Source organism: Canis lupus, chromosome 1 (genome assembly GCF_048164855.1).
Source record: "Canis lupus baileyi chromosome 1, mCanLup2.hap1, whole genome shotgun sequence".
Lineage (NCBI taxonomy): Eukaryota > Metazoa > Chordata > Mammalia > Carnivora > Canidae > Canis > Canis lupus.
In genome coordinates, this window is record NC_132838.1 from 94,926,449 (window position 1) to 94,949,302 (window position 22,854).

At 41.0% G+C, this 22,854-nt stretch overlaps 1 protein-coding gene and 1 long non-coding RNA gene across 3 annotated transcripts in view; both read left to right on the forward strand.

Annotated features, from left to right (window-relative positions):
• LOC140641221 (uncharacterized) overlaps positions 1–22,594 on the forward strand; it is a 33,135-nt gene extending 10,541 nt beyond the window's left edge. Inside the window, exons 6-7 of one of the 2 annotated variants that reach the window (XR_012037747.1) lie at positions 13,472–13,548; positions 21,964–22,594. This is a non-coding gene — a long non-coding RNA (uncharacterized lncRNA). The remainder of the gene's footprint in view (positions 1–13,471; positions 13,549–21,963) is intronic. The other variant, XR_012037749.1, reaches the window with a different exon arrangement.
• Positions 1,265–6,529, forward strand: LOC140641196 (uncharacterized). The gene is made up of 2 exons (XM_072840624.1): positions 1,265–4,353; positions 5,089–6,529. The coding sequence occupies exons 1-2, from the start codon at positions 3,846–3,848 to the stop codon at positions 5,238–5,240; spliced, it is 660 nt and encodes a 219-aa protein (XP_072696725.1). The 5' UTR covers positions 1,265–3,845; the 3' UTR covers positions 5,241–6,529.
• Positions 22,595–22,854: the final 260 nt, after the last annotated feature.

Consider the following 22,854-nt stretch of genomic DNA (forward strand, 5'->3'; position numbering starts at 1 on the left):
TTGAAGTCCAGAATTGTGATGCCTCCATCTTTGGTTTTCTTTTTCAACATTCCTTTGGCTATTTGAGGTCTTTTATGGTTTCTGCAAATTTTAGGATTGTTTGTTCCAGCTCTGTGAAAAATGTTGATGGTATTTTGATAGATATTCCATTGAATGCATAGATTGCTTTGGATTGCATTTTAACAATATTTGTTCTTCCAATCCATGAGCATGGAATGTTGTTCCATTTCTTTGTACCTTCCTCATTTTTTTTCATAAGTGTTCTATAGTTTTCAGAGTACAGGTCCTTTACTTCTTTGATTAGGTTTATTCCTAGATATCTTATGGATTTTGGTGCAATTGTGAATGGGATTTATTCTTTAATTTCTCTTTCTTCTGCCTCATTTTAAGTGTATAGAAATGCAACTGACTTCTGTGCATTGATTGATTTTATATCCTGTGACTTTGATGAATTCCTGTATCAGTTCAAGTAATATTTGGAAGGAGTCTTTTGGGTTTTGTAGAGTATCACGTTGTCTGAGAAGAGTGAAAGTTTGACTTCTTCTTTGCTGATTTGGATGCCTTTTATTTCTTCTTGTTGTCTGATGGCTGAGGCTAGGACTTCCAGTACTGTGTTGAACAACGATGGTGAGAGTGAACATCCCTGTCATGTTCCTGACCTTAGGGGAAAAGCTCTGTTTTTTCCCCATGGAGGATGATATTTGCTGTGGGTCTTTCATATGTGACTTTTATGATATTGAGGTATGTTCCCTGTATCCCCACATGGCAGAGAGGTTTTATCAAGAAAGGATGCTATTTTGTCAAATGCTTTTTCTGTATAAATTGAGAGGATCATATGATTCTTGCTCTTTCCTTTATTAATGATTTGTGGATGTTGAACCCCCCTTGTAGTCCAGGATTAAGTCTCACTTAGTCATGGTGAATAATCCTTACAATGTACTGTTGGATCCTATTTGCTAGTATCTTACTGAGAGTTTTTGCATCCATGTTCATAAGAGATATTCATTCACCTGTAATTATCCTTTTTGGTGAGGTCTTTTTGTCTGGTCTTGGGATCAAGGTAATGCTGGCCACAGAATAAGTTTGGAAGCTTTCTTTCCATTTCTTTTTTTTTAGATTTTATTTATTTATTTGACAGAGAGAGAAAGAGAGAGAGAGAGAGATACCACACAAGCAGGGGGAGAAGCAGATAGAGGGAGAGGGAGAAGCAGACTCCTCACTGAGCAGGGAGCCTGACATGGGGTTCAATCCCAGGACCCTGGGATCCTGATCTGAGCTGATGGTTAGTTGTTTAACTGACTAAGCCACTCAGGCACCCCTACATTTCTACTTTTTGAAACAATTTCAGAAGAATAGGTATTAATCCTTTTTTAAATGTTTGTAGAATTCTGCTGGGAGACCATTCAGTCCTGGACTCTTATTTGTTGGGAGATTCTTGATGACTGCCTTAATTTCTTTGTTAGTTATGGGTCCGTTCAGGTTTTCTGTTTCTTTCTGTTTCAGTTTTGGTAGTTTATTGGTTTCCAGGAATGCATCCATTTCTTCCAGATTGCCTAATTTGTTGGCATATAATTGCTCATAATATGTTATTATTTGTATTTCTTTGCGGTGTTGGTTGTGAGCTCTCCTTTTTCAGTCATGACTTTATTTATTTGGGTCCTTTCTTTTTTCTTTTTGATAAATCTGGCTGGAGGCTTATCAATTTTATTAATTCTTTCAAAGAACCACCTCCTAGTTTCATTGATCTCTTCTACTTTAAAAAAATTCTGTATCATTGATTTCTGCTCTAATCCTTATTATTTCTCTAATCCTGCTGGATTTAGGCTTTGTAAATCTTTCCCCAGCTTCTTTAGGTATAAGGTTAGGTTTTGTATTGAGACTTCTTTTTTGAGAAAGGCCTATATTGCTATATTTCCCTCTTAGGACCACCTTTGCTGCATCCCAAAGATTCTGAACTATCATGTTTTCATTTTCATTTGCTTCTATGAATTTTTAAAAATTCTTCTTTAATTTTAATTTTCTGGTTGATCCATTCATTCTTTAATAGGATGCTCTTTAACCTGCATATATTTGTGCTCAGTATTATCATTAATTTTGTTATTAATTGGTTTATATATTTGGCTGCTCCCAAGTTAGGGGCATAAACATTTACAATCATTAGATCTTCTTGTTGGATAGACCCTTTTATTATGATATAGTATCCTTCTTTATTTCTTTTAGTCTTTGGTTTAAAATCTAGTATGTCTGATATAAGGATGGCTACCCCAGCTTTCTTTTGATGTGCATGGGCATAATAAATGGCTCTCTACCCCTTCACTTTCAATCTGTGTGGAGGCCCAGAAAATTAAGGCCATCCACCTTAAGTTCAGCGTTAGCATAAGTACAGCCATCTCAGGCCCCTGTGAATAAGAATTGAAATTTACCTTGCTTCAGTTACAGGAAAAAACAGCCTATAGATTAACACCCTAGAAAGCCCCATATTAGAATGAGAACAGAGCTCAAGCCAGTGGCAGAAAGTCCCATATCAGAATGAGAACAGAGCTCAATGCCCTTGAAAGCCCCGTATCAGAATGTAAACAGAACTTGAGAAATTCCTCCACCCCTTCTGGAGATCCCCTAGACCAGCCCATAAAACTAAGCTGGAACCCATCTCAGGGTCCAAGTCCCTGCTCCGCTGTGTCAGATATACTTGGACCCAAGCTTGAGCTTGTAAATAAACCCTCATGTGTTTGCATCAGTGTTGGCTCCTTGGTGGTTTCTCGGATTCGCAATCTTGGGCACATTTGGGGGCTCATCCAGGATCTGAGAGACCCCCAGGACCCCATCTGGAGCATTTCACATATGATGAGTGCACTCAACTTTTTCCACCTTTTGGGCGCATATTTTCTGAGAGCTCTAAACTGTACTTTTACCTGTAGGAATTCCAATCTGTATTGGGTCGGCATTGGCTTAGGCGGATGCGCTGGTGGGCCGTTGACCTGGGGTTTTGAGGAGACATCCCTTGCCCCCACCTGGAGGACAGGGTCCTCATCTGTATGGAAGACAGGGTCCTCATCTGTAAGGAGGGCTGGCTGCCAGCCCTTCGGTTTACTTTCTGTTTTGTCTCTGCGGCTGCACTGGAACATTTGTCTGCGTTACTGTGTCTTTGTTAACTGTCATAACTGTCTGTGACTTGGTGTGGACGGGGGACATAATGGGGCAGACACAAACCACACCTCTGTACTTTATGCTCTCCCACTTCTTGGACGTTAGGGAAAGTGCTCATAATCTGAGCATAGGCAAGACGGAAAGGGAAATTTCAAATTTACTGCATATCAGAATGGCCAACCTTTGATGTGGGATGGCCCCAAGAAGGAACTTTCCACCTACTTATTATCTTACAGGTTAAGGCCATGATCTTCAGGGACAAACCTGACGGCCACCCTGACCAGGTGCCTTACATCCTGGCCTGGCAGGACATGATCGAGAGTACCCCTCCTTGGCTAAAACTATTTTTACCCCCTAAAGTAGGACCTACCAAAGATTCTAGCCCTGTGGAAAGGCCGAGAAGGAGACCAACTCTAAGAAAAAGCGCCTCTTTATCTGGTCTTGCAGGATTCCTCTCCAGAGGACCTGATCCTCTCGCTGCCCTACCAGGCGCCCCCTCGCCCTTCCGCCCCTCCATTGAAGGCGCCAGGGGCTGCAGAGGGGCGCCCCCTTCTCTGACGAGGGAGTCCCTGTGTGCAGGCCAGCAGCGGGGACACGGAGGGATCCCCCGGGTGGCCCCACCTCCAAATGCGGGCCTGATGACTCCACCGCCCTTCCCCTCCGCGCCATCTCATCCCCCCCACCCATGAGAATGGCAGATGCCGCCTTCCCCTTATCCTGCCCCACCTGGGACCACAACTCGGCTGAAGGTAGGGAGAGACTCCAGGTCTACCGCCACTCTACTGGCAGGTCTTCAGGCTGCTGCGCACAAGCCTACCAATCTGGCCAAGGTCTATGATGTGAGACAGGGCAAGGATGAGAGTCCAGCAGCCTTCTTAGAGAGAATCATAGAGGCTTTTAGGCAGTACACCCCTATGAACCCAGAAGCCCCAGAAACCAAGGCTGCAATTATCATGGCTTTTGTTAACCAGGCCGCTCGGGACATTAAAAAGAAATTGCAAAGAGTAGAGAGACTAAGAGAGAAGAGCTTGCAGGACTTAGTAATAGTAGCAGAAAGAGTCTATAATAATAGAGAAAGTCCAGAAGAACAAAAAATGAAACTAAGTGACCAGCAGACCCGAAACCTGGCCAAGATCCTGCTGGCCACAACCATGGATGACCCACAGGAAAGACGGAGGCACCTCAAGAAGCTGGCTTCAGGGACAGGTAAGGAGGATGGCCCTGGTCCTCGTTGGGAGTGCCCTAAACTGCACAAAAACCAATGTGCTATTGCAAAGAAAAGGGCCACTGGGTGAAAGACTGCCCTAACAAAAGATCTAAGGCCCCTGCCAAGATCTTGGAGATGGAGGACCTGGATGATTAGGGGGGTCGGGGTTTGGCACTCCTCCCTGAGCCCAGGGTAACTCTCAGAGTAGAGTGGCAACCTGTTGAATTCCTAGTAGACACTGGGTCACAACACTCAGTTTTATTACAACCCCAAGGGAAATTGGCAAGCAAGTCTTCATGGGTGCAAGGGGCCACAGGCACCAAACAGTACTCATGGACTACCCAAAGAACTGTGGATTTCAGCATGGGCCGGGTATCCCACTCCTTCATGGATCCCTGAGTGTCCCTACCCGTTGTTAGGTCGGGATTTGCTCACCAAGATGGGGGCACAAATTTGCTTCCATCCCGAAGGGGCAAAAATCCTAAACAAGGAGGGGCACCCAGTTCAGGTGCTTGTCCTAAGTTTAGAAGACGAATACTGTCTCCATCAAACGCCCTCAGCCCCAGTGACTGACATTGACTGTTGGCTGCAGGAATTTCCCCAAGCATGGGCAGAACCTGGGGGAATTGGGCTGGCCTGGCACTGACCGGCCATATACATAGAACTAAAGCCTGGGGGGGGCAGACCCTGTCAGGGCCCGCCAATACCCCATGCTTCTCATCTCCCTAACCCAGACTGGGACCCCCTCTGCATGACTATCAAGAAATTCTGGCACAGGTGCACAGAATCAGAGATCTCCAGGACCAGCCACTGCCGAATGCAGATGCCACCTGGTACACGGATGGCAGCAGTTTCGTCCGAGAAGGAATCAGATATGCGGGGGTAGCCGTAACCACGGAAACGGAGACTCAATCCCCCCCCCCAACTATACTGATGCTGATTTACACTGGATCAAATGCTTGCCTCTGACCCAGTGCTTGTGTGGCTGGTGGAGGGCCGCAGACTCCCGCATCATCCTGCCAGAGAACTAGGATGGCGAGTCCTATCCAGAATGCATCGGAGTACTCATATGGGAACAAGGAAGATGGAAGACCTCATACGACATGCAAAGATCACTATTAAAGACTGTCCAGCAAAAATCGAGCAGATTGTGGCAAGCTGCCATGCAAGCCAGTTAACTAATGCCACTGCCCATGGATCTAACCCGGGTACCCGGCTCCAAGGGGACCGCCCAGGAGCCTACTGGGAAGTGGACTTCACTGAGGTAAAACCTGGAAAATATGGATACAGGTATTTACTAGTGTTAGTAGATACTTTTTTAGGATGGACAGAGGCATTTCCCACCAAACATGAAACAGCACAGACCGTGACCAAGAAACTGCTGGAAGACATCTTACCGAGGTATGGTTTTCCTGTTAAGATTGGATCAGACAACGGCCCAGGATTTGTCTCTAAGGTAACACGGGGAGTGGCACTAGTACTTGGGGCAGATTGGAAATTACATTGTGCATATAGGCCCCAGAGCTCAGGACAGGTAGAGAGGATGAACAGAACATTAAAGGAGACCTTAACTAAATTAGCCCTGGAGACTGGTAGAGACTGGGTGACTCTCCTCCCCTTCGCCCTACATAGGGTGAGGAACTCCCCATATAAGATGGGACTGATCTTATATGATCCCTAAGAGATCATGTTCGGTCTTCCTCCACCTATTATACCCAATTTAAAACCCGAGGTGCTTGCTGAGTTTGATGATCACCAACTTCTTTTCTCCCTCCAAATGTTACAACGAACCCATGAGTAGGTGTGACCTAAGCTGAGGGCCCTCTACAAGACTGGGCCACACTCGGACCCCTATTGATATCGTCCAGGTGACTGGGTGTACATGCGGGGATACCAACACCGGACACTTCAACCTCGCTGGAAGGGACCTTACATCGTGACCCTGACCACTCCCACCGCTCTCAAGGTCGATGGGATTACTCCCTGGGTCCACTACACCCACATCCGGCCAGCTGATCCACATGCCGTTCTCAAGGACTTTGTTCCAGAATGGAAAAGCCAACCAGACAAGGACAATTCCCTAAAGCTAAGACTGCGCCATTCTCACTTATTTCCCACCTCCAAGACTCCCTAGTCTGAGGCTGTCCTTCAAAATAGAAGGGGATTAGATTTAGCCTTCTTACAACAAAGGGTGGGAGGGGGGGTTATGTGCTGCCTTAAATGTAGTATGTTGTTTTTTTCACTGGGATATAAATGGGAGCGGGAACAGCAACAAGGTTGGTTCGAATCCTGGATTAATCACTCTGAGAGCAACCTGGACCATGATTGCGTCCTTCCTTAGATTCCTCTGAGAGGGGGAAATGTGGAGGCCGAGAAAATTAAGGACATTCCACCTTAAGTTCAGCGTTAGCACAAGTGCAGCCATCCCAGGCCCCTGTGAATAAGAACTGAAATTTACATTACTTCAGTTACAGGAAAAAACAGCTTACAGCTTAAGACCCTAGAAAGCCCCATATTAGAATGAGAACAGAGCTCAAGCCAGTGGCAGAAAGTCCATATCAGAATGAGAACAGAGCTCAATGCCCTTGAAAGCCCCGTATCAGAATGTAAACAGAACTTGAGAAATTCCTCCACCCCTTCTGGAGGTCCCCTAGAGCAGCCCATAAAACTAAGCTGGAACCCATCTCGGGGTCCAAGTCCCTGCTCCGCTGTGTCAGGTATATTTGGACCCAAGCTCGAGCTTGTAAATAAACCCTCGTGTGTTTGCATCGGTGTCGGCTCCTTGGTGGTTTCTTGGATTCACAATCTTGGGCACTACATCTGGATGTGTCTTTTCTTGTAAACAGCATTTTGATGGGTCTTGTCTTTTTTCTTTTTTAATCTAATACCTTGTGTCTTTTTATTGGAGTATTTACTTCATTTGCATTCAGAGTAATTACTGAAAGATATGAATTTAGTGCCATTATATTACCTATAAAGTCACTGTTTCTGTAGATTGGCTCTGTTCCTTTCTGGTCTTTGTTACTTGTGGGCTCTTCCTTTGCTCAAAGGATTCCCTTTAATATTTCTTGCAGGATTGGTTTAGTGTCCACAAATTCCTTTAGTTTTTGTTTGTCCTGGAAATTATCTTTCTCCTTCTGAATGATAGCCTTGCTGGATATTCTTGGCTGCATATTTTCCTATGTAGCACAGTGATATATCATGCCATTTCTTTCTCGCCTGCCAGGTCTCTCTGGACAGGTCTGCTGCCAGCCTTACATGTCTATCCTTGCAGGTTAAGGACCTCTTGTCTGGAGCTGCTTTCAGGATTTTCTTTTCATCTTTGAAATTTTGCAAGCTTCATTATCATATATCAATGTGTTGACCCATTTTATTGGTTTAGAGGGGGATTCTGTGTGCCTCCTCTACATGAATGCCTGTTTCCTTCCCCAGATTAGGGACGTCCTCAGCTATAATTTGTTCAGCTAAACCTTCTGCCCCTCTCTCCCACCCTTCATCCTCTGGGAACCCTATTATCCAGATACTATTTCACTTTATGGAGTCGTTGAGTTCTCTAAGTGTCCCTTTGTGATCCGATAGTTGTCATTCTCTCTTCTTTTTGGATTCCTTACTTTCCATCATTTTATCTTCTATATCCCTGACTCATTCTTCTGCCTCATTCATCCTCATTTTTATAGCCTCCATTTGGGACTGCATTTCAGTAATAGCATTTTAAATTTTGGCCTGACTAAATTTTAGTTCTTTCATTTCTATGGTAAGGGATGCTCTAATGTCTTCTATGCTTTTTTCAAGCCCAGATAATATCTTGTTTTAAATTCTAGTTCAGACATCTTACTTATATCTATATTGGTTAAATCCCTTCAGGTAGCAAAGTTTTCATTTTGGGCTCCACTGCTTATATTTTGCAGTAGCCTCCTTAGGCTAGCTCCCTCCCCTCTGCCATATCTTCAGACATATCATCCCAGATCCGAGTCTAACTGATACAGTTTTGGTGGGGTGAGGTCTGGAGCTGGGAGCCAAGAAAGAATTCTTTAGATATCTTTGGTGCAAAAAAGGTGGTTTTATTAAAGCATAGGGACAGGACCCAAGGGTAGGAAGAGCTGCCATGTCAGTTGTGAGGGGTGGCTGATTATATACTTGGGAGTTGGGGGAAGTAAGGAAAAGAGAGGGTTCAAAAGGATTTTCACATGCTAAAGAGAACCTACAAGATAGTGGAAGCCTTCCCATTGTCAAGTTAAGGTTGTTTTTCCCTCTAGCAAGGTATTAACATTAAGACAGTTGAGACCTTCCTGAAGGAATGTTACACATTTCCCACCTAGGAGTGTCTGTGGAGGGTGGTTTGCAGGGTGTCAGCTTGTGCTTGGTCTTCAGCTAGCCCTCTGTTTTCTCATCACTACCCTCCAAAAAGTGGTCACTTTTCTACTTGTAGAATTGCAGCATTTCTCTTCTCAGATATCTGATTTTGCAGGTGTTCAGAATGATTGATAACTATCTAGCTATATTCAAGGGACCAGACACTTTTAGGGTTCCCTACTCCTCTGCCATCTTAACCTACCCCCCCTCAACCAAAGGGGCATTTAAAGTCTTCACAGGCAAACATAGAAATAGTTATTTAAAAGTCTTAGCACTTTTAATATTGAATAGACTCAATATTTGCCCTGTAAGTAATCAAAGACCTGATAAAGACAAAACATATACTCTTTGTTTTTCTAGGTAGCTTACCTTAAAGGTAAAGAAAAACATTTGTTTATAATTTCTTATAAATACCAATAATCTAAGAAAGCTTTCTCCTTTTAACAGAAAAATCAAATATTAATTTTGCATTAGGTTACTTTTAATATTTAACCTCATTTCTAAATAAATTTATTTTAATAAGTCATCTTGACCTACACAGTTTTTAATTTTTAAAAATATTTCAAGTAGGCTCTATGCCCAGCATGGAGCCCAAGATGAGGCCTGAACTCATGACCGTGAGATTGAGACCTGAGTGGAAATGAGTTGGTCATCCAACCAACTGAGCCACCAAGGTGCCCCTGACTTCATTCATTCATTCATTCATACATTCATTCATTCATTCATTCATACATAGAGCATGCAAGTAGGGTGAGGGAGGGGAAGAGCAAGAGGGAGAATCTCAAGCAGGCTCCATGCTGGGCATGGAGCTCAAAATAAGGCTCTATCTCATGACCCTGTGATCATGACCTGAGCTGAAATCAAGAGTTGGACACCCAATCCATTGAGCCACCCAATGACCACACATTTTTAAAGATTCTTTTCTCATAAACCTTTTATAACCTTCTTTCCCCACCCCTCTCCCCAATCATATTCCACCCTAAGGTTTTCCTCTTTAAATAACCAGGCTCACATTAAGACAAAATTATTTTTTCTTCCCCCTCAACAAAAAGTCCATTTTCATTCCTCATACCTTCTTTTACAGAAAGCATGCATCCTACTTTTCTTACATATGGAGATGTTTCCCTCACTATTTTTAGTACCTTTACCTATGGAAACTATTAACGATCAACTTCACTAAAGTGGAGTAAGGAGCTTTCAGCACGGGGTGCTCTCATGGGCTACCAGCTCAAATGCAGACTGTACAGGAAGAGGCAGACTTGACCTTATGATGCAGGTGGAAATTAATTACTCCACTACACTAGCTGGAGGAAGAGACAATTTTTTCATCCACCCTCATTCCCCTGGCAATAGCCCAGCCAATGAGAGGCAGGTTCAACTCAGGCATTGAGAAGCTACCACCCTTGGAACTCCTAGTTTACTCCAAAGGATTTTAGTTCATATTAGCCTTCCTAACTACCACTTCTCCTGAAAAAAGTAGACCTCTCTTTTGTTCCCTGGACTTGCCTACAGTTTTGTCCCAGTTTGTTCGTCCCAAATTGTATTTCTGTTTTATTCCTGAATAAATCCATCTTTTGCTGGTAAAGTAACTGGCAGTTTTACTTTTAGCAAACCACATGTCGTGGAGAATTTTTAACCCTTAGAAACTTTAACTTCTAGTGAAAACTAAGCAGTAGGCATTGTGAACTATTATACCAGCCTTCTTGTTACTGACAAAGTTATGAATACATTTCATAAATTCTACAAACATGTTCTTCTTCATAGCATAATTTTTCAAGAGAGTATCAAAAAGGTTTACTAATAGACTCAAATTTATCTTTAGTTTGTTTGTAATAGGGAATCCCAAAGTAGGTAAATCTAGCTTACATAATTAAGGTTTCATTATTTTATCCTGTTTTGGAAATGATCTGGGCATTCAGTGAATTTAATTTAACTAATTTCTTAGCAAAACTTTAAGGTTTCAGGTTACCAAAAAGATTTGGAGGGATTATTTGAAAATTTTACCTACAAACATTGTATTTTGCCTTATTTACACCTATCAACTTATATATTCTTTTTTTAAAGATTATTTTATTTTATTTATTCATGAGATATGGAGAGAGAGAGAGAGAGAGGCAGAGACAGAGGGAGAAGCAGGCTCCATGCAGGGAGCCTGATGTGGGACTCGATCCCAGGACTCCAGGATCACACCCTGGGCTGAAGGCAGCCGCTAAACCACTGAGCCACCCAGGGATCCCCTCGACTTATATATTCTTAACAAGTACTTTTAGACTATCCACAAAAAGTGCATGAGCTACCTGACAAAGTCAGCCACTGCCCCAAGCTATTTTTTTGGTTGGTGCTGAAAATTTTGTAACCTATGTAATTATGAACTTACTTGGCTTATACTAAACCTAGGAAAAATACAAGTTTTAATTGTAAGACTGATAACTCTAAAATTTTAAGACTGAAAACTTCATTTTAATTAAACCAATGGTCTTAAATTAGTTTTAATATCAAAATATTTTTCATCAGGGAATTTCAAATGAAAGCCACAGTGAGATACCACCTCACACGTGCCAGAATGGCTAAAATTAACAATACAAGAAACAGCAGGTTTTGGCAAGGACGAGGAGAAAGGGGAGCTCTCTTGCACTATTGGTGGGAATGCAAATTGGCACAGCCACTCTAGAGAACAGAATGGAGGTTCCTCAAAAAGTTAAAAATAGAGCTACTCTACAATCCAGCAATTGGACTACTAGGTATTTACCCAAAGGATACAAAAATACAGATTTGAAGGGGCACATGCACCCCAATGTTTATAGCAGCATTATCGATAGCTGAATTATGGAGAGAGCCCAAATGTCCATTGACTGATGAATGGATAAAGAAGATGTGATATGAGTGTGATTAAGGGTGTGTGTGTGTGTATATACATGTGATGTATAGATATATATGAATATCTGTGTGTATCACAATGGAATATTATTCAACCATCCAAAAGAATGAAATCTTGCCATTTGCGATGACGTGGATGGAGTTAGAGTGTATTATGTGAAGTGAAATAAGTCAGATAAAGACAATTATCGTATGATTTCACTCATATGTGGAATTTAAGAAACAAACAGATAAACATAGCAGAGGGCGCTAAAAGAGAGAGAGAAAGAAACAAAGCAGAAGAGACTCTTAAAGACAGAGAACTCGGGGTTGATGGAGGAAGTGGGTGAGAGATAGGCTAGATGGATGATGGGTATTAAGGAGGGCACGTGTTATGATGAGCACTAGGTGCTGTATGTAAGTGATGAATCACTGAATTCTACTCCTGAAACCCATATTGCACTGTATATTAACTAGAATTTAAATAAAAATTTGGGAAAAAACCCAAAACCTAAAATATTTTCCCAGATCATAGGAACCTAAAACTCATTTGGATTTAGTTTCTATTTTGTTTTTGAGAATTTTTATGATTACTAAATTTATGTAGGTGCTTAATTTTCTTTAAGCCAATAAATAGAGCTCTTTTGCACATTAATTTTGGCAATATCATTACACATTAATTTTGGTACCCCTAAGTGTTTCAAGGTAATTGCTACTTAAAATTATTCTTCCTTTTCTTCAGCACAGGGCAATTTTGCTTCAATATCCTCATTTTTTTTTTTTATAATACCTATAAGTATTCTTTTTTTTTTTTTTTTTTTTTTTTTTTTTTTTTTTTTTTTTTTACCTACAAGCATTTTGAGAGGAATAAGTGAATTTGAAGGATTGTTAAACATAGGTAGGCTTTGGGACACCTGGGTGGCTCAGTGGTTGAGGGTCCGCCTTTGGCTCAGGTCATGATCCTGGGGTCCTGGAATAGAGCCCCACATCAGGCTCCCCATGGGGAGCCTGCTTGTCCCTCTGCCTATGTCTCTGCCTCTCTCTCTGTGTCTCTCATGAATAAATAAAAATCTTCAAAAAAAAAAAATGATAAGTAGGCTTTGATTTGTTTCTAGATTTGCATTTCTGGTTTAGTAGGGGTTTATAAGACAAAGATAATTGTTTCTAATTCCCCCCAAAGAACTGGATATCAGCATGAAAGTCAAGGGACTGACCTGACTTTCTAAATTAACTTGCTTCTTTATATCAGGGAGAATGCCAACCAACATGAGGAATCTTAACATTTATGCCTTCGTAAAGTCTGTATAAAGCATTTTTAACAAAGCTTTCTTTCTGAGTTCAAAATTCAGCCTTGGCTTCTATCAGCACCTGGATATTGGCCTTTAGCTGATCATTTGTAGGAAGGCCTAGGAAGAATTTGGTCATCTGTTTCCTCTACAGGAGCTGGGGTTGTAAATTGTCACTAATCTTTTTCATTTCTCTTTACATTTGGTGGGATCTTCTGAAAGTGGAGGTAAAAAGGCCTTTATAATTTAAAAGATCTGCTGCTGTCCTGGGCCATGACCTTTAATATGGGGAGGAGTGTGGTTGTGGGTGGTTTAGGATACATCTGCAGAAGACCTTGCACAGGACTGCCTGAGGCTGGCAGAGAATCATAACAGCCCTGGAAGGTAGAAGGAATAGTACAGGACAGCCTCTGCAAATCCATTTCCTAGCTTTTACCATTTGCATAGCAAAGCTGTATACTTTGGCCTAGAGATTAGGCCAGAGTGCTCTCTGTAAATCTTGTAGAGAAAAAGTAGTTTGTGTAAAGAGACACGGGTCAGAACTGTGAACTCACCAGTCTGTGAGGCTGGCCTGAACAGCAGGTTTATAGGTCATGTACCTGCCTTTATTTCCCTCTTATAGTAATTCCTTCTTATGACAAATACACAAAGACAACACAGTGACCATCTCTGGGAGGAAGTGGATGAGTCATACCAAGAGTAAGTACCAAATCTACTGAGTCACAAAGCCCAAGCTCGTTCTACAAACTTTTCTCCAGCTTGTCTAAATTTAGAAAGTGAATGAAAAAGGTCTCTCACCACTCTTGGTTCCATTAAACCTGCAGGCTTAGTTCTGAGAGGCTTCTTACATTCATCTAGCTGCTTGTCAGATGTCCCAGGTCTCTCAGTGTCCAGTCAAAGTTTATCCTGCTGACTATGTCAACAGTTGGGGAGGACATTTTCTCTCTACTCTTCAAAGTTCTTCTTGTTAGTCTAAAAATTGAATTGACATAAGACAAATTAACCAGAGGAAAATCCTTCCTCCACCAAATTTTAAGTACATGCACAGGGAAGCCTAGGATTGAAGGTGAGACCCAAAGAAATGGTCAAGGCAGGCAGTACTTATACTCTATTTTTTTTTAAATATTTATTTAAGAGAAAGAGAGAGAAAGAGAGAGAGAGAGAGAGAGCGCACATGAGAATGAAGTGAAGGGGCAGAGGGAGAGGGAGAGAGAATCTGGAGCAGACTTTCTGCTGAGTACAGATCCTGATGTGGGGCTCAATCTCATGACCCTGAGATCATGACTGAGCTGAGACCAAGGGTCAGACACTTAAACAACTATACCCAGGTGCCCCTATATTCTTTAGACAAACACTAAACCTTTGAGGAATTGATGGGACAGAGAAAACTTATGCTTGGAAATTTACATTAATAAAGAAATATCAACTGAATTTGGGTTGGGGTAATACATTAGTGAAAGTAACAAGGTTTATACATATAGCCTCCTCAGTTCTGCATGCCATATCTCTGGAGGTAAGAATGTCTGCCTACCTCCTGGTACAGGGAGGGTACATGTCACATGAGACTTATTTCTTGCTTTCTGGAGACCAAGGGGGCACAGAGTCTTTTTGCACTGGCTGTTTCTTAAGTTTAATTTAAAATAATCAATATAGGGACGACTGGGTGGCTCAACAATTGAGCATCTGTCTTTGGCTCAGGGCATGATCCTGAGGTCCAGGGATCGAGTCCCATGTTGGGCTCCCCACAGGGAGCCTGCTTCTCCCTCTGCCTGTGTCTCTGCCTCTCTCTGTCTCTAATGAATGGATAAATAAAATATTTAAAAAAACAAAAACAAAATAATCAATATATTAATATGGTACATTTTAGGGTATCCTGCTCTTGGCCCCCACATGAACATTTGTGTAGGTTAGGGCTTAGAATTATCCAGATACCCTGGAACCACAATTGCCCCCCTCCTGTATCCTGGCCTCTCTTGACACTTGCCCTCTTTTAGGTCCCTTAAATGAATCTGAGTGGCTCACACACTACATACTTTGTCAGCCAACCTTGGCAGCCTGGACACTCCAGGCCTGTGGAACCAGTTCCCACCAGCTATATAGCCTCCAAAGAGGAGATAGCTTATCCTCAGAAAAATCTTTCTGAGCAGCTTTAAACTGTCAACAGTAAATCCCCAGGACTGATGGGGTTCCTGGCTTCTCAAGCAATCAAGGTTCTCAGGTGTCTCTTCTTGGAGGACACATTGGCAAGGCAGTACGGTTCCTATCAGTTCTGCCTTCATGGGAAATAGGCATATTTGTATAGGTAAGAGCCTGAAATAGGCAGATGCACTGTATTGCCAACAGCTTGGTCCCATGACCAAGCTTCCACTGAGACTTGTACTTTAATAGGTCCCTGGCTTCCCTGAACTATTGATGCAAGTATGTGAAAAACATACCCCATCAGCCAACCTTAGGAAACCGGAGCACAGCAGGACTGTGCAGCTCAGGCCAGTCCCATTTACCTGCACAGCCTCCAGGGTAGGGGAAGCAACCCTAACAGTCATTCTGAGGTGTTAGCTTTAAACTAGTAAAAAGTCAGCCACTATTTCAACTGGCTATTTGATGGGGCTTAGCAGTTATCAAGGCTCCCAAATATCTCTTCATGAAAGGTACCCAGAAAGCTAGATAGGCTTCTCCTGGCCAGGCAGTCCAGCCTCCTCTGCACTACCTTCAGGGGGAAGATGCACATTTGTGTGGGCTAGGGCAGATGTCTTATATTGCCAACTGCCAGCTAGCATGACTCAGCTTCTCCTGACAATTGCCCTGTTCCAAGGCACTAGATGCAGATAAAACATTTGACAAAATACAACACCAATTTATGATAAAAACTCAGCAATCTAGAATTAGAAGGGGACTTCCTCAACTTAATAAAGACTATCTATAAAAACGTACAGCTAACATTATACTTAATGGTGAGAAATTCAAAATTTTCTCAACATGAACAGGAATAAGGCAAAGATGTCTCCTCTTATTACTGTTTTCAACATCATAATGAGAGATGTCAACAATCTGGAAGACAGAAAGTGGATAAGTGATGATAATTGACTTAGTAGAGAGAAAGTCCTAACTAATACAAATAGATTAAAAAAATCAAATTCTCAGCAAGTTATTATATGGATATCAACAGATTCTAGAGTTTTCACGGAGAGGTAAAATATCCAGAATGGCCAACTCTATAGAAGAAGAACTAAGTTATAGGACTGATAGTAGGAACCTGACTTCAAGACTTAGTATAAACTTACAGTGGTTGAGATAGTGGGGTACTGCTGAAAGAACAGACAGATCAGTGGAAAAGAACAGAAAGCCCAGAAAATGACTCATATGAATATAGTCAATTGATCTTTGATAAAGGAGTAAAAACAACACAACAAAGACCTTTCCATAAATGGTGCTGGGGCAACAAGACATCCATATTCAAAAAAAGTGAATCTAGACACAGAACTTTACACCATCCACAAAATTAATTTAAAATGGAACATAGACGTAAATGTGAAACACAGATAACTACAGACATGCCTCTTTTTATTGTCTCACAGATATGTAAATCACAGAGCTAGGTCTGTCTGTCTGTCTGTCTGTCTCTCTCTCTCTCTTTACAAATTGAAGTTTTGTGGTAACCCTGAATTACCAAGGCTATGGGCACCATTTTTCCAACAGTATTTTTTCAATTCATGTCTTTGTCACGTTTTGGTAATTCTCACATCTCTAACTTTTCCATTTTACTGTATTTGTTATGGTGATCTTTCATCTGTGATCTTTGATGTTACTAAAAGAGTATCTACATGTGCACTGAGAAACCAAAAATTCATTTGACTAGATTTACTATAATTGCATAAATATTATTATTATGTATTTAAATATTCAAATAAATAGTATTATTTATTCAAAGTGGTCTGGAACCAAACTCATAACATCTCTGAGGTATGCTAGTAGACAAAACTACAACAAATAGTAATATGGAATCAATGTCACTGAAGTGAGAACTTACACTAAAAAACCAATGACAAAAACTGATGTAGACACAGAAACTGAATGGCTATTAGATTTATCAACCAAAGGAGGAAAAAAATCTGATCCTCCAGGAGCAGAGATTGTGCAATTCAAGTCCATTACCACTGATGCTAAAACTTACCATCTTACAGCATTTGGAGAAAATAACACTATTTAGGAACATTTTTTACTTGGTAGCAGCAAACTGGAAATTAGGATGGCTTATACCTAATATATAATCCTTACATTATCTCCATGGAAAACTGCAGGAGGGGGATCCCTGGGTGGCTCAGTGGTTTAGCGCCTGCCTTCAGCTCAGGGCATGATCCTGGAGTCCTGGGATTGAGTCCCTCATTGGGCTCCCTGCATGGAGCCTGCTTCTCCCTCTGCCTGTGTCTCTGCCTCTCTCTCTTTGTGTGTCTCTCATGAGTAAACAAAATCTTAAAAAAAAAAACTTTACTTAAAAAAAGGAAAACTGCAGGAGGATCTACTTATATAAAAATAAAATTAGGACTATAAATTATGATTTATGATAGAGGAAAGATACCCTCATCATTACATGCAATAGCAAAAGAAAAAGTTTTTAAAAGTTTAAATCCTGAGCCCTCACAGGACAGAACAACATTATTTACAATATTTGCAGAAGACAGAAATGTAGAACTGATTGACTTAATAAGAACTACTGAGGAAATAAGTCTTGATAAATACTATAAATGAATTCATTACAGTTGTAATGAATCAATGTGCAGAAATCCATTGCATTTTTCTACACTAATAATGAAGCAGCAGGAAGCAAAATGAAGAAAACAACCCTATTTATAGTTGTACCAAAAATAATAAAATACCTAGGAATAAACGTAATCAAAGAGGTGAAAGAACTATACTCCGAATACAATGATGAGGAAGATGGCGCCAAAAGTGAAGAAGGAAGCCCCTGCCCCTCCCAAAGCCGAAGCCAAAGCAAAGGCTTTGAAAGCTAAGAAAGCTTTCTGAAGGCAGCCCAAATATCCTCGAAAGAGTGCCCCCAGGAGACACAAGCTTGATCACTATGCCATCATCAAGTTCCCCCTGACTACTGAGTCAGCCATGAAGAAAATAGAAGACAACAACACACTTGTGTTCATTGTGGATGTCAAGGCCAATAAGCACCAGATCAAACAGGCTGTGAAGAAGCTCTATGACATTGATGTGGCCAAGGTCAGCACCTTGATCAGGCCTGATGGAGAGAAGAAAGCATATGTTTGGCTGGCTCCTGACCATGATGCTTTGGATGTTGCCAACAAAATTGGGATCATCTAGACTGAGTCCAGCTGGCTATAAATCTAAATATAAATTTTTTCACCATAAACAAAAACAATGATGAAAGAAAAGAAACGGAAATATATGCCATTCTCATAGATTGGAAGAACAAATATTAAAATATCTACACTACTCAAAGCAATCTACAGATTTAATGCAATTCCCATCAAAATATCAATAACATTTTCCATAGAACTAGAATAAGCAATCTTAAAATTTGTATGGAACCACAAAAAATCCAAATAGCCAAAGCAGTCTTGAAAAAGAAAAGCAAAGCTGAAGGCATTACAATTCCAGACTTCAGGTTATATTACAAAGCTGTGGTAATCAAAACAGTATGGTACCAGCACAAATGTAGACACATAGATCAATAGAACAGAATAGAAAGCCCAGAAATGTACCCGCAATTATATGATCAATTTACTTTTGACAAAGGAGTCTAGAACATGCAATGGGAAAAAGATAGTCTCTTCAACAAATGGTGTTGGGAAAACTAGACAGCTATAACAGCTAACAGACCACTTTCTTATACCATATACAGAAATAAAATCAAGATGGATTAAGGATCTAAATATGAGACATAAAACCATAAAAATCCTATAAGAGGGGCACCTGGTGGCTCAGTTGGTTAAGTCTCTGACTCTTGATTTCAGCTTGGGTTATGATCTCAGGGTCGTGAGATCAAGTCCTGCATTGGGCTCCATACTGGGCATGGAGCCTGCTTGAGATTCTCTTTCTTTATCCATCTGCCCACTTCCTACCCTCACTCATGTGCATGCCCCTTTCTCTCTCTCTCTTCTCTCTCTCTCTCTAAAAAAAAAAAGAAAGAAAGAAAAAGAAAAAAAAAGAGAGAAAAGAAAAGAAAAAACATCCTAGAAGAAAGGACAGACAAGCAATAATTTCTCTGACATTGGCCATAGCAGCATCTTTCTAGACAGGTTTCCGGAGGCAAAAAACATAAACAAAAACAAAAACAAAAACAAAAAACAAAATATAACGAAACAAAAGGAAAAATTCACTATTGGGATTACGTCAAAATAAAAAGCTTCTAAAAAACAAAAACAAAAACAAAAAAACTTCTATACAATAAAGGAAACAACCAGCAAAGCTAAATGACAACCTAGTGAGAGAAGATATTTGCAAATGAAATATCTGATAAAGGATTAGTATCCAAAATATATAAAGAACTTATACAAGTCAACATAAAAAAATGCCAAATAAGCCAATTTAAAAATGAGCAGAAGTGGGACACCTTCTGCTCTCAGAGGCTAAGTGTCTGCCTTTGGCTCAGGGCGTGATCCTGTAGTCCCAGAATTGAGTCCCACATCGGGCTCCCTTCATGGAGCCTGCTTCTCCCTCTGTCTGTGTCTCTGCCTCTCTCTCTCTCTGTCTCTCATGAATAAATGAATAACTCTTAAAAAAATAGAAGATATGAACAGACATTTCTCCAAAGAATACATACAGATGGCCAGCAGACACATGAAAAGATGCTCAACATCACTCATTATGAGAGAAATACAAATCAAAATCACAAGGAGATATCACCTCAGACCTGTTAGAATGGCTAAAATAAGAAACTCAAGGGGAGTTGGGTGGTTCATTCAATTAAGCCTCTGCCTTCAGCTTGAGTCATACCTTGGGGTCCTGGGTTCGAGCCCTGCTTCAGGCACCTGCTCAGCAGGCAGTCTGCTCCTACCTCTCCCTCTGCCGCTTCCATCACTTGTGCTCTCTCACTCTCCTTCAAGAAACAATTTTTTGCCAACAATTGTGAGCAAAAATGTGGAGAAATAGGAACTTTCTTGCACTGTTGGTGGGAATGAAAACTTTTGCTGCCACTGTAGAAAACAGTACAGAGGTTTCTCAGAAAGTTAGAAATACTCTACTATCCAGTAATTGCACTACTGGGCATTTACCCAAAGAATGCAAAAACACTAATTCAAAGGGATATATGCACCCTTATGTTCATTGCAACATTATTTACAATAGCCAAGCTACAGAAGCAGCCCAACTGTCCACTGAGAGATGAATGGATAAAGAAGATATGATATTATCATATCATATATATATCATTGTTATATATAATATCACATATATATTATTCATATATATACATATATAGGAATATATAGGAATATTATTCAGCCACAAAAAATGAAATCTTGCCATTTGCAACAACACAGATGGATCTACAGAGTATAATGCCAAGTGCAATTAGCCAGTCAGAGAAAACTATTGATGGTCTAATCCTAATGAGGATCAGCATAATACACTGAACAAAGAGCCATGAAATTGGCAACTGAAGAATCTATTAAGGAAAATCAGAATGAGGCTTAGCTTTGCTCAGATTCATAGACAATAGCTAGTGTTGGTCAGGAACATGGTAGGAAAATGACTGAAAAATAAGAGAAGAACATACAAGTTAAGACATATGGCAGACAAGAGCCCTGGCTCACATCTCTATCCTCATCACATATTTCTCTGCACATCAGAAGGACGCTTCTCCTCTAAACTAATCAGACTTAATAACCAGGTAGACAAAACCCACTAGGAAAATGAATAAGGCAGAGATTCCCGGAGTTGGTCTTAAAAAATACAATGATTTATGGCTAAGGAGGAAAGCAACTCAACACACAACCATACATACACAAACAAGAAGTTCAATGGAACATGAAACCTAAATGCTATGAAAATTGACAGGGCCATTGCATGGGCACCTGCATGGCACCAAACAGGTTCTGCTGGTAAACATATGAGGAGAGCATGGCTAGAGGCAAAGAGCATCTATATCCTTACCAAACACCTCCACTCTCAAATAAAGTATTGTGAGAACTGCCAAAGTTAAAGGTTGAAGGTCATTAACAAATACTCCAGATAGGTCAAAGCTGACACTCTTCCAAATCATACAAGTTGGTTTTAACAAACCCTTGTCTATATCAGAGAATAAACTGTATGCATGCACCATTGTAGATACATGGTCAGGAATAGGATTCCCCTATCCTTGTCAGAAAAATGATTTTAAAAAACCAACACCAGAGAATTAGAAAGCTGGATTGCTTGATATGGCATCCTAACTATCATATCAGATCAGATCAGGGCACCCACTTCATAGGGAAGGGAATACAAGGATGGGCTGAGGAACAAGGCATAATGTGGAACTTCCACTTACCCAACGCCTCTGGTTGAACTGAAAGGTAGAGTGGCTTGCTCACACAAAATTCTAGCTAGGTTTCTTACTAACAATCTGGATATGAAAGCTTATACTAAAACAATCTGGGAGGCTGTAAGATCTGTAAACCTAGATATAGGAAGGATGGAATAACCTCTGTTGAATAAACAGTGCAGACACCTATAGAGATAATAAGTAGCATTAACAATATGCTAGAATCTAAATTAAAGGAAACATATTAATTAAAAACAGATATATATATAGTACTGGGAAAACTATAGCACCCAACATCAATAAACCCAAGTGGGTGACCAAGTGAGATAATGGAAAATAATATGATGGTTCTAGAAAAATTTCAGGCATCAAGAACACCGTCTTTTATTATATCAACACTACATGTTTAACATTTAGCCTAGCACGATGCAAGGTAGGTATGCCTGAGTCAATATCAGCACTCATGGCCATAATAAGTATAGGTTTCCTTGACTGGCAAGAATAATAAGAGAATTAAAAACATACAGGACACTCTCTCTATGAAACCACTTGCTAGCCACAGTCTCTTGCTGTTTTGTCACTACTGAACACCACATTCACTGCAGCCATGGATACTCTTCCAACAGCTCCAGAAATAGAAGTTGTACCACTGTTATGAATTGGAATGACACCTTTCTGGACCACCAGATACAACTCCATTGTCTGTGACATCCTCTACATCCTCTATGGACCACCATCCTGGTCACCTTATTGCAACTGAGGCCTCATCAGCATTACCAACACCCTTAGCATCACCAAGGCCAGCCTTCCCACCCCACCCTTTGCTATCAGCACCATTGGCTCACTGGGAAACCCTCAACCACCTAAGAAACCAGATACTTAGAGAAGTTGATGAAGCAGTGGAAACCTTCACTTCAGTCTCCACAAGGATCAACGAGGCTGATGAACAACACCCACTATTACATACTGAATTGGAGGATAAGATTGGCCTGACTGCTAACTGGATCTTGGTATTATAACCCACCTGAAAAACCAAGACAACTGGGCACTGACTTCTGTACTTTCCCCTCATCTTACTGAAATCGATGCAGCATTGGACTGGTGGTGGAGATTCTGTGAAAATAACCATGATTTAATTTCTGAATTACTTTGTGGGCTGCATTTTATTGTAGAAGAGCAGCTGCTGAATCTGTACAATTATACTTTTAAACATTAACAGGCAAAAAAATTGATGATTTACTACACTCCCAGTTTGCACTGTTTAATCCATCGCCACTGTTAGAGGAATTTGTCTAGAGGGTGTGATCACTGGAACCAGACCTGGGTGATCATAGGCTCCTCATGCATCCCCTGCCCTTGGAATGTGGGTGCCGCTTGCCGTCCCTGCTCCAGGATGTCACTCCTAGTCTATGGCCCTGAGATAGTGATGTGTTGATACCATCTGGATGGTATATATGGCTGATCCCAGGTAAGGCCTCTATATAAACCTTAAGATGTGGCAGGCCAGTTAGAGATAC

Bases quoted from the DNA above. Each gene is read 5' to 3' on its own strand.
- LOC140641196 (XM_072840624.1), top strand. From the start codon at position 3,846: ATGCCGCCTTCCCCTTATCCTGCCCCACCTGGGACCACAACTCGGCTG. The intron at 4,354-5,088 runs GTAAGGAGGATG...TCCCTAACCCAG, and splicing joins GAAGCTGGCTTCAGGGACAG to ACTGGGACCCCCTCTGCATG.